Raw genomic sequence first — 12,048 nt, 5'->3', positions numbered from 1 at the left:
TGTAGTATTTTTTGCTTATTATATAGAATTAAAAGGTTGTGCAAACACTTGCAGCTTTCAGTTTTACATATGTTTGTCGCTACAACTGTATCAATCATTTCGTTGGGGGCTTTTGATATAATAATTGGGGTTGAACATGTGAAGGAGATCAAGAGGCCTTATGATATTTTAGAAACCAAAAGGGTATCAAGCTGTGTAAATATTATTGTGTGAAAACCATTCACCAAACTCTAGGGCTGGTAAAAACAAAGAAATTTCTAGGTCGATGCAGTAACGGCAACGGCAGCAACAACAACAACGACCCGATAAAATTTCACAAATGGGGTTCGGGGAGGGTAGTGGGTACGCAGACTTTACCCCTATCCCGATGGGACAGAGAGACAGTTTCCAATAGATCCTCGGGAAATGTGAAAAAAAAAAAAAAAATTTAGCTATCCATGATAAAATGATGTTCCCTATTTCCACTTGTTATTAATCTAGTTTGCTGAAGCAAACGAAATTGATGAAGAGTCGATTGTTTGTTTGAAAGGGTAGGAGATTTTCTATTTCTCTCGGAGTTGTGCGTACAGGTACAGCGCATCTTCATTAAATCATCACAAAGCTCGAGCATTTAAATAATGCTACTAGTTGCAGACTCTTTCATATTAAATTTTGATCGGACTTCAGAAACTCGGAGTCAATGAGTAGGATGCATGTTGGGTTTCTCAATTAAGATTCTCGACAGTCACTCTTCAAGCTTATTTTGTATGCTTATTCTATTTAACAGATAACAACAATAACAATCACAATAGCAAGCCTAGTGTATTTCACAAACGGATTTAGAGAAGATAGTGTGTACGCAGACATTACACCTATCTTGAAAAGGTAGAGAGGCTATTCCGAATTTTATCTAAAAGATATTTGAGCTAAATAACGAGGGAGAAGTGCACGGTTGGCCACTAATAACACATATATTTACTTTTAAGCCACCGTTTAAAAGTATTTCACAAACGGATTTAGAGAAGATAGTGTGTACGCAGACATTACACCTATCTTGAAAAGGTAGAGAGGCTATTCCGAATTTTATCTAAAAGATATTTGAGCTAAATAATGAGGGAGAAGTGCACGGTTGGCCACTAATAACACATATATTTACTTTTAAGCCACCGTTTAAAATGTCTTTAGTATTTAACCACTGCTTTAATAAACATTAACTGGCCGGACGAAAATACCCTTCTGCTCATGTTCTTAACTTTTGTGCTTAAGTTCAGGACTACATGTCCTTAACTTTTGAACTTGGAACTCTAAGTTCAGGACTTCAAGGTTACATGTCCTTAACTTTTGAACTTGTAGGTCAAAGTTAAGGACCTATTGTCCTTAACTATAAGTTAATGACTACTTGTCCTTAACTTTTGAACGTGTAATTGTAAGTTAAGGACTGTCTATCCTTAACTTTTGAACTTGGAAATTAAAGTTAAGGACCTATTGTCCTTAACTTTTGAACTTGTAACTGTAAGTTAAGGACTGCATGTCCTTAACTTTAGAACTTGTAACTGTAAGTTAAGGACTGTTTGTCCTTGACTTTTGAACTTGTGTCCTTAACTATTGAACTTAACTTTAGGACTTCAAGACTACATTTCCTTAACTTTTGAACTTGAAACTCTAAGTTCAGGACCATGTCCTTAACTTTTGAATTTAATTTTAGGACTTCAGGACTACATGTCCTTAACTTTGGTGACTCTTCCTTTTCAGTTAGCAATTGTAATCATTTTTCTTTTCCATTACTTATCCTTAAAATAAACTAAAAATGAGAAAAATTCAAGACATTTCTACCATAATATTTTCGCCCCTGTAAATTGCTCCTATCAATGGAGTAATGGTTTGATTTTGAATTGATTTAATTTTTCAAATCTTTTATACTCTATATAAAGCTTGACGGAAATATAAGCCATTCACACAAATATAAAGGGAGGAGATTTCAGTATTTAACTTGTGGATACTATCAAGAGAGGAAGAGTTGGATAGAAAGCAAAATTATAAGGAAAAAAAGACTCCAGTTTGCTCTTGGCAGAGACGATGGAGAGCAAAAGGTGAGAGAGAAAGGGGGAAACCAAATTGGGTAGAATGACAAATTGGTGTATTTCCGTTTGGGGAGAAAAGGGTAATACAGTCTTTTCATATTAATTTTAATAAACTAGTAGCTACTATTGCTAAGCATTAAAAATACTGGATAAAAAGTAAAATACCAGCTTAAACAGTGGCTACCCACGCCATTTCTACAAATAATGATACTTATTCATAACCAAGTTTGGAAGCATTTTATCTGTGGTTTCATTGGATCATATATTACAAAGGCAAGTTTGACTAACACAGCAAAAATTCTCTCTTTTAAGTTTTAGCCATGTTTTTGGTGTCTCCACCATTTAGCGGCAAAGTCACTTTCATCTTAGCACCCATATTTTTGGTCAAACACCGATTCTTGGCTTCTTTATTGGACGATTGGTTAGACCAAATTTATCTTACCAGAAATTGCCACTTCAGCCCTTATTTATTCTGACCTGCTGAAACACTTTCTCAAAAATTGCTTGCCACTTCAGCCCTTATCTATCCTGACCTGGTGAAACACTAGCCCAAAATGCTCTTTACAAAATTTAGGCATTTAACAAACAATTGGAAAGAATTTTTCCTAATCACGTAAAAACAGTACGATATCAATCAACTTGAGATATTATTAGACTAGTTACATATTATAAACTTAGTGTAAAAAAATTTCAGTATTTAGTTCAGTGACAAGTACTGCAGAGGTTTATAGGATTTGTAATGTGGGTTATAGTAGTACTGAAGTTTTCCTAGTTGAAAGTTTAGTTAACAATATATATAGTCAAGTTTTATGTGAAGTTATTCCTTCCAATGCTTACCAAAGGCAGCTTTAGGCAATTTCAGCTTCGATTTTTTTATGTGTAAAAAAAGAAGGGAAAAAACAGGTGACGTCTTTTTTACATCTCAACCGTTCATTTCAAAGATTAAGCGTCGGTGACCGTGACACTTACCTCATTAAATTAATAAAAGGTACAGAAGAAAAAATATCCCAAAAACGGAAAATATAAACAACGAGAAGATCTTCAATTCAGTTTTCTTCAGACATTAGTCTCTCTCTCTCTTGGGTCTCTGTTGTGGTGGGACTGTACTCATCATTTTTTTGCACTGCTCTTGAACTTAAGTTTCTCTTCTTCAATACCCATTTGCCATTTCTCCATTTTCTTGAATACAAAGAGTGAGTCTCTTTCACTTTGACAGTAATCATTTTGACTATTTCGTGTTTTATCAAGAAGATCCACATCGTAACAATTTCTTTGTCCAATTCAAACGGAGATCTTGAAACAGAGGAGTATTTTTCAGAGTAGAGTTTAGTTGGATTTTCAGCTGAGAAGGGCACTTGTTCTGTCTTGCTTCACGTCATCATTTTCTTCAATTTTGTAAGTATTTTTATAATTTTTACTTAGTCTTTGATCTTCCTAGCTAATTCTGATTGAGGCTAGTTGATTAACTGTTGATGTATGAGCATTTAATTTAGCAATCTTGTTAGTATTTTCTTGAAGTTGTCAATCTTTAGCTTTTTTTATTTATTTAATATTTCGTTTGCCAAAGGAGCTGAAGAAGGGGTTTGCTTTAGTTGCATAAGAAGCATTTACTTTTTGTTTATTTAGTAGTATTGAGATTTGAGTCCAAGATTTGAATGCCCAAGTGTTAGCTAGGTATATTTAGTAGTAGTTTATTTTCTTTTGCCGAGGGAACCGCAAAAAAACAAGTAATTAGTACTATATTTCTCCGAATCAATTTTATGGGTCGTGCATTAGTATTCTGAATTATGTTACAAGTTATGTTCATTTAATCTCTGCAAATTAAAGAAACCATTCTTGTACTCACAAAAAGGCTCTGAAATTTGTTAAACTTGTTAGGTATGGTATTGAAGAAGCTATTCAACTCAATAGCTGACCATGAAATTGGCACCTATTTTTGGGGACGTTGTTGATGAAATTAATCTTGTATGAACATTTTTAGCATACATAGTCCAAATAATGGAGGATCTGAATATAGTAAGACTGTCACCGTTGAGGACTGGTCCCGTGAAGTCCACATTATCTGGAAGGTCAACTCCTAGAGGATCACCTTCCTTCAGGAGATTGAACTCTGGACGTACCCCGCGAAGAGATGGTAAAAGCAATGCCTTCAGTTCTCAGTGGTTTAGAAGTAACCGCATTGTACTTTGGCTGCTTTTAATTACTCTTTGGGCATATGGAGGATTTTATGTCCAGTCAAGGTGGGCTCATGGCGACAACAAGGAAGGCATTTTTGGAGGATCTGGAGGTGATGTAGGCAATGGAACTTCTCAACCAGAGGAAAAAGTTGAACGAGTTCTAGTTGCAAATGCGGATTCTTTAGCAATCAAGGCTCCAAGTAATAAAACAAAGGCCAGTTCAATGGACATGGATGTCGTCTTGGCCAAACAGGAAAACAGTGTGGTGGTATCGGACAAGGTTGCATCTTCTAAGAAGAAGAGCAAGAAATCTACACGTGCTTCTCGTAGGAAGACTCGTGGTAAGAAGAAGGTGGTAGCGGAAGTCAAAAATGATAATGCAGAAGTCGAAGAAGAGGAAATACCAAAACGAAATACTACCTATGGCCTGCTTGTTGGTCCATTTGGGTCAGTAGAGGACAAGATTTTGGAGTGGAGTCCTGAGAAGCGGTCAGGAACCTGCGATAGGAAAAGTCAGTTTGCACGTCTTGTTTGGTCTAGGAAGTTTGTGCTGATACTCCATGAACTCTCGATGACTGGAGCTCCACTTGCCATGTTGGAATTGGCGACTGAGCTTTTGAGCTGTGGGGCCACAGTTTATGTAGTACCTCTCAGCAGAAGGGGTGGTCTGATGTCAGAACTATCTAGAAGAAAGATCAAAGTGCTAGAAGACAAATCGGACCTCAGTTTCAAAACGGCCATGAAAGCAGATCTTATTATTGCAGGCTCTGCAGTGTGTGCGTCATGGATAGGTAAGCGCTTTCACATATACTATCATCACTGTATCTATCTGCTATAGAGTTCCAATGTGGCAAGTTGTGCTTGTATTGTGATCTTCTTCTTCACCGATAGAACAGCTGCAGCATATCATGTTCAATTGGTAGATCTGCATATTATTCACCTTCTCATTATTTCATTAAAAGATCCATTTTTTTTTCTAGTTTGCGATGCAATCTTCTTGATAGATCTTTATTGATCAATTCACTTTTGTTTCATCAAGAGTCTGTTTTTTTCTTCTTTTGGCTGTGCTAGCTTTAGAGTCTTAATTTCCTTGATTTAGCCGTAATAAACTCTATGAATTTGCTTCTGTTCTTTTCTTTCTTTGCGTGCCTTGGCTAACTTCTGACAATTAATATGTCGCTTTCAGAACAATACGCGGCACGTACTGTGCTAGGTTCAAGTCAAATTGCTTGGTGGATCATGGAAAACCGGCGGGAATACTTTGATCGGGCAAAGCTAGCTTTCAACCGAGTGAAAAAGCTTGTCTTTCTTTCTGAATCACAGTCTAAACGCTGGCTAGCATGGTGTGAGGAAGAACATATAAAGCTGAAAACCCAGCCCGCACTGGTTCCGCTTTCCATTAGTGATGAACTGGCTTTTGTAGCAGGCATCCCGTGCTCACTGAGCACCCCGCTATTCAGTCCTGAGAAGATGCTGGAAAAGAGGCAGCTACTGAGAAATTTTGTTAGAAAAGAGATTGGGTTGACAGACAATGACATGCTTGTCATGTCATTGAGTAGTATAAACCCTGGAAAGGGTCAGTTTCTGCTTCTTGAATCAACACGTTTGCTGATTGAGGGAGTTCCTCCTCTAAATGGATCTGCTGTTAAAAATCAAGCTTATCAGAAAAGGGCATTGCTTCATAATTGGAAACAATTTGGTGAACTGGAAAACGAATCTTCTGCCTTGGAAAATAACCCGAAAAGGAAAGTGTTTCAGCTACCGCAGCTGTTCATTAAGGGAGTTAACTATGAAGCTGGAATTGACAAAGATAGCAGAACTCGAAAGCTTTTCTCGGTGACTGAAGGAAAGCAGGGAGAGAAGCTTAAGGTTCTTATTGGCTCAGTTGGATCCAAGAGCAATAAGGTGCCTTACGTTAAAGCGCTTCTCAACTTTCTAAATCAGCATTCTAACTTGTCAAACACGGTACTATGGACTCCAGCAACCACTCGTGTCGCTGCACTTTATGCTGCTGCAGATGCTTATGTAATGAATTCTCAGGTGAGCCTTTACTACTCTATCTAACTTAATTACGGCTCAGTTTCAGGAAATGTAGAATGGCTATGCTATTTTTAGATATTAAATATTAAACAAGAGTGTAACAGGGAAGTTTATGTAACAGTGAGAAGATGAAAAAGTAAGAAATATAGTTTCTGCTTTTAGAAAGAAGGGCAAGTGAACTGGATAGATGAAAAAGAAAAAGATAATATAGGTCAAGTAAGTAGACATGGATGGCGTAAAAAAGAATATACAGATATCAAGATTAAATAACCGATTGAATGATGGTTTTACTTTTTGAAAAAGAAAAATATAGTTTGAGAAGTGAAGAACTAAGAAACAATATTTTTTTTTTGACGAATCAAGTTACGTACTAAGAAAAGAGATTCTGATTTTTGCTAGAACTGTGAGTAAATCAGCTGGAAGCGAAAAAAAAGAATGTAGGTCAAGTAAATAGACATAGATAGAGAGGGCAGGGTTTTTATATTATATCTATGCTCTGCAGATCTAAATTATCTTCATGATTGGTGATATCTAAGATTGAAATGAATTGAAAGCACAGTAAGGCTCTGCTATCCTGTAAAGATTTCTCAGTGAATGTAAAAATTACGCAGCAACATGAATCTTTTTGCTATAATGAGTACCAAGTCATGGCATTTGAGCAGTATAAATTGTGGGTCTCCCAATGAAATTGATAAGCTGGGTTAGCTGGCTTGCTTGTATCCCTTTATGAATTCAACTTGGGTGTATATGAGGCGTCGTACTAAAGGGCATGGATTAAAAGAATTTTTCTATTCTGTTTACGACTAGTTCACTAGAGGGAAGAAGATAGAATGTACTGGTTCATTTGATACTTCTGTTTCTTGAGTCATGGTTGCTTAGTTCAATTTCTAGCTACACATTTTAATGTAACGGTTGTTTACTATTTTTGCAGGGACTTGGAGAAACATTTGGGAGAGTAACAATTGAAGCAATGGCATTTGGTCTTCCTGTAAGATTCTCAATTCCGTCCTGCCAATAGTATATTGTCGTCACCTTTAGATAATGCATGTACTTGCATGCCGAAAAAGCAGTCATATTTGGGAATCCTCTGCTCTTAATTAGTCGGTATGTTTACAATGAACAAAAACAACAGAACGCAATACTAAAATAGCGTCCCCGAAAAAGCAGTCATGTTTTGGAATTCTCTTCTCTTGATTAGTTGGTATGGTTGCCTATACAAAACCTGCACTCAAGTATAGAACTGCAAAAATTTGTGAATCTTGAGTAAGTAGGAAACTCTGGCAGTTCTCTGTGTCATGCATTCTTAGATTTAATCATCACAGAATCTAAAACTGTGTTGTGTTTTCCTTACTAAATCACCTCATTATTAAAGATAGGGCTAAAACAACTGGATTTGGCGTATGATTTTGATACAGGTGCTGGGAACAGATGCTGGGGGCACGAAGGAGATCGTTGAACATAACGTAACAGGTCTTCTCCATCCTTTGGGACGTCCAGGCGCTCAAGTTCTGGCCCAGAATCTTCAGTATTTGCTGAATAACCCCTCAGAAAGGCGGCGAATGGGAAGCAATGGAAGAAAGAAGGTAGAAGATATGTACCTAAAGAGGCATATGTACAAGAATTTCAGAGAAGTATTATACGACTGCATGCGAATAAAATAACACTGGATAGAAGGCATTTTTCATTCTTTTTTGATTGTACAATTTTCCAGTATTGTTGCTGTTGGTCTTTCCACTATCTTCTTCCCCGAGAAAACCAGATTAAGAGTCGACGTCTTTTGTACAGTTTTAGTCAGTGTTTACTGATAGAGATCCGACTTTTTTTAGATTTTACTTTGCCAAGTTGTCCAATTTGCTTGAAATATGGTCATCAGTTGGCTTTCTGAAGGCCATCACATTAAACGTGAGGGAAAAAGGTTTAAACTTGTTTTTCTACTATTTGAAATCATTCAATCTTACCTCTGGGTTCAGTGGCGGAGCCAAGAGTTTTACTGAGAGAATTTCGAGTATTAAAAGTAAACACACCTACAAGTCAAGGGGATTCAATATCTACTATTTATGCATAAAAATTAATTTAATTTTTTTTTAATGTAATTTTCGGCAAAAAGGCATTTTGAACCCCTTCCGCAACCCGAGCTCTGCCCCAGCCTAGGTCCATTCATAAATCATAATTTGGGTTATAGTTTGGGTTCATTCATAAATCTTGAAGCTACTTAGATGAAAAATGTTCAAATTTTCCTCTTTATTTTTTACTATGATTAAAAATTACCCTATTCTTTACAAACAGAATTTTCTCATAAAGGCAGGTCAAAAAAGTGTAGCTGAAGTCAAAGTTTCTCAATTTCAAGTAGTACAGTGGCAAATTGGACACTTACTAAAGTTGGCAAATGAAACACTATATGCAAAATCTTTCTAATTTTCTAACTGTACAATCAACACAAAGTGGTAAAACCTTAAAAATGTTACATCTCGAGGCAACAGCCAGATTGAACATGGCCGGAGAAGTTTACCGGAGCATCCATTTTTGTCCACGTGTAATTCTGTAAATCCAGAATATAAGTGTTGTGGGGCTCATTAAATCCCATAGAACCAGTCATCAGAATTTTACCCCGCCACGCTGTCACAAAGGCTACGTTCCGGAGTTCCGGCGGAATCGCCGCCGCAACTTGCCACGTGGAATCTCGGAGTACCAGCACATCACCGTCCCGGCACAAGTATAATTTTCCGTCACCACCCTCAACACAAGTTCTCGGACACGTGGCAGAATCGAAGAAATGTTCAGCGACTGGGTCCCACTGCCACGTGGAAGTATTAAATGACTCGGCAGTTGTTCCGAACCGGCCTTGCATGCTCGTGTCATAGCCGCCGATGACGTGGAATTTGCCGTGATAAAAAGTGCACTTACATTCATCGCGTTCGCTTGCCATGTCAGGCATAGGGACCCACTCATCACTTGCCACGTCATACGCCATCGCCGATTTAAGCGCGTTCTTCTCTTCGTCATGTCCACCTGCAACGTACACCGTCTGTTCAGAATCCGACGCACAGCCAAAAAAGGATCTCCGGCAACCCGGCATTTCAGCTCCCCGTCGCCACGTGGCAGTCACAAAGTTATAAACAAAAACTGCGTTAGAAGGCTCCCAAGTAATAGGGTTCCAGCCGCCGATTACCACTAAGCTCAACCCAACTCCGACTAGCTGGCAAAACATCGGCAGCCCATCGGAGTTGCCAGGAAGCGGTGGTAATTCGGCCCAATAACCCGAATCCGGCTCATAAAGCGTGAGCCTGTAAACTGGAAAAGCGGAGTACTTGGATAACCCGACTTTTAGTTTCGGGTCATCGGTTTGGGCTTGGGCCATTAAGATTACTTGGCGGGTGAAGCCAGTAGCTCTTCTTAGCTTCCAAAACTCTGGAAGCTCAATTTGGAGTTTCCAATTCCGGCAGACCGATGTAACGGACGAGAAATTATCGTATGGAACGCGGATAAGACATTCTAGTCCTATGTCGTAAGGAAGACTGGGAATTAGCTCCATGGCTTTTAAGTCTTGGAGACACAGCGAAATTAAGATAAGTTACTGGATTTTATATGACAAGCAGAAGAGAAAGACAAAGACAAGGAATAAAGTATTAGTGGAGGGACCCATAAGGACATACACAATGGGATGTGGAACCTATACTCCTTCCGTTTCAATATGTTGTAAAGTTTACGGGGAATTTGTATGTATATGCTTTTTGGGTAACGATTTAATTTGTGTTCGTTTTGCAAAAAAAATTGTACGCGCATCCATTTTTTTGCGGTACTTCAGCATACCGGGTGAAGTAACAAAGACAATCACGCAAAAATTTAGCATTCTAGTAGCCGGGCCTGAAGTAGACCAAGTGTGCTGAAAATTTTTATTTGTAATTGCTGAACTTAAGCATTCTAGTGCTGAAGTTTTGTTCTCTATTTGCTGATCTTAAGCATTCTAGCGCTGAAGTTTTGTTCTCTATTTGATGAACTTGTTTTTGTTTGTAATTGCTGAACTTAAGCATTCTAGTGCTGAAGTTTTATTCTCTATTTGTTGAACTTAAATATTCTAGTAGCTGAGTTATGTGATGCTGAAGTTATTTAGTTCTTTTTTAAAAACTTCAGCACTAAAAACGCTGAAGTTTTTTTTTTGTCCTGGCTAAGCTTTTTCAAAAACTTCAGCACTATATAAGCTGAAATTTTTGAAATAAAATTTGACTTGAAACTAAATGGCAGTAGAAGGGGAATATCAACTTCAGATTAACGGACATGCAAAGCAAGCTGAAGAATCAGCCAACTCCATACAATCCAAAGAGCTGAGCAAAAAAGAAACGCAAGAAACTCTTAATTTTTGTTGCACTCTCTACTCTGTTTCAAATTGCAATCACTCTCTTCTCTTTCATTATACATAATGAAAGTCAGAACTCCCAAGTTTCACGTCCAGTCCGCTACCTTTGATGTGTTGTCCAAAAATGCAGAAAACTCTTCATTCAACATTACAATGAATGCTGAATTTGGTGTCAAGAACACCAATTTTGGACCTTACAAGTACAGAGACATCACTGTTTATTTTTTTCTATAATGGTGCGAGTATTGGAGAAGCCTTTGTTTCTCATGGCAAAGCTGGTTTTCTATAATGGTGCGAGTATTGGAGAAGGAGGAGGAGAAAGGGGGCTAAAGTTGTTTAAAAAGTGTGTACAAATTAAAAATTTAAAAAAAAATGGGTATAGGTTAAATGTGTACGACCAAATAGGCCGCCTCGTGCAATTTTTACGTTTTTTAAAATGAAATTTACATATTTAAAAATTACATTAGAAAGTCACAATAGTTAACAATTCAAAGGGAAAAGATTCACAATTCTATTTCTTTCTTCAATTGTTCCGATCAGGACAAGTGGGTTGGTTCGTTTGGTCCTCCTATCTACGCAATTCTTTATCTTCGTTTGTGATGATGTTGGAGGAAACTATTTATAAAAAATATGGTCAAAGAAAATTTTGTTTGATTTTCTAAATAATACTCCGTTTATTTTTACTTGTCCACTTAGACTTTGCACACCCCTTAAAAAATAATAAATGAAGTACATAATTTACCATGATACCCATATTAATTGATGGATATTTTTAATGGATTTGAGAAAATAATTTGAAATGAGTAATTAATATTGTGAGTATAACAAGGATTTTTTTGTCTTCTTTTAGTATGCTAAAAGTGACAAATAAAAATAAAAATTGGACGGAGGAGTAATAGATTTATTCTTGGAGTAACTTTAGCTAAGATATTCCGAAGTGCAAGTAGATATACAAGGAAAAGGAATTAGGGATAAAATTGAGGGAAGATTAGGGATTCATCAAGCAAAGTCAAAAGATCTAGCCCTTCTTTCTAATCTTGTTTGGAGACTCCTTAATAATACTTCATCTCCCTAGGGTCAAATTTTGCTATCCAAATATGGCACTAGGAATACCATACATAACTCCTCCTTTATCTGGAAATCTATTTTGCAAGGTTGGAAAGTTTGCAATAGAGGAATTCTATGGCACCCTTGTACCAACTCCAATATTAACATTTGGACAACAATTGGATTTACAATTATAAACCACTTAGAAGCCTAATTGAAGGTCCCCTCAATATAAATGATCAGGACCTTTGTTTAAAAAACCTCATTCAGAGGAATGAATGGAATAGAAAGGTCACCTCTTTTGAACTACCTGACAATATCCTCAACAACATCCTCTCTACTCCTACTCCTGGCAAAGGTTCAACAACTG

The 12,048-nt window shown here is 37.3% G+C and overlaps 2 protein-coding genes across 2 annotated transcripts; one reads left to right on the top strand and one right to left on the bottom strand.

Moving 5' to 3' along the window:
• The first annotated feature begins 3,075 nt into the window (after window positions 1-3,075).
• LOC107799516 (uncharacterized) lies at window positions 3,076-8,102 on the top strand. The gene is made up of 5 exons (XM_016622637.2): window positions 3,076-3,455; window positions 3,939-5,028; window positions 5,424-6,277; window positions 7,209-7,265; window positions 7,693-8,102. Exons 2-5 carry the CDS (start codon window positions 4,059-4,061, stop codon window positions 7,936-7,938), a joined length of 2,127 nt encoding a protein of 708 aa, XP_016478123.1. The 5' UTR covers window positions 3,076-3,455; window positions 3,939-4,058; the 3' UTR covers window positions 7,939-8,102.
• A 554-nt stretch (window positions 8,103-8,656) lies between these two features.
• On the bottom strand, window positions 8,657-10,096 carry LOC107799518 (F-box/kelch-repeat protein At1g80440). Its single transcript, XM_016622639.2, has one exon. It carries the CDS (start codon window positions 9,807-9,809, stop codon window positions 8,739-8,741), a length of 1,071 nt encoding a protein of 356 aa, XP_016478125.1. The 5' UTR covers window positions 9,810-10,096; the 3' UTR covers window positions 8,657-8,738.
• Between the last annotated feature and the right edge of the window lie 1,952 nt (window positions 10,097-12,048).

This window comes from Nicotiana tabacum, chromosome 6 (assembly GCF_000715075.1).
Source record: "Nicotiana tabacum cultivar K326 chromosome 6, ASM71507v2, whole genome shotgun sequence".
NCBI lineage: Eukaryota > Viridiplantae > Streptophyta > Magnoliopsida > Solanales > Solanaceae > Nicotiana > Nicotiana tabacum.
Note: the sequence above shows the minus strand (reverse complement) of the source record. Positions and strands in the feature narration are given on the sequence as shown.

What these genes read in the sequence shown, in the direction of transcription:
- LOC107799516 (XM_016622637.2), top strand. Translation starts at nt 4,059, where the DNA reads ATGGAGGATCTGAATATAGTAAGACTGTCACCGTTGAGGACTGGTCCC. An exon ending in AGTGTGTGCGTCATGGATAG is followed by an intron (nt 5,029 to 5,423) that starts GTAAGCGCTTTC and finishes TGTCGCTTTCAG; the next exon opens with AACAATACGCGGCACGTACT. An exon ending in CAATGGCATTTGGTCTTCCT is followed by an intron (nt 7,266 to 7,692) that starts GTAAGATTCTCA and finishes ATTTTGATACAG; the next exon opens with GTGCTGGGAACAGATGCTGG.
- LOC107799518 (XM_016622639.2), bottom strand. Translation starts at nt 9,809, where the DNA reads ATGGAGCTAATTCCCAGTCTTCCTTACGACATAGGACTAGAATGTCTT.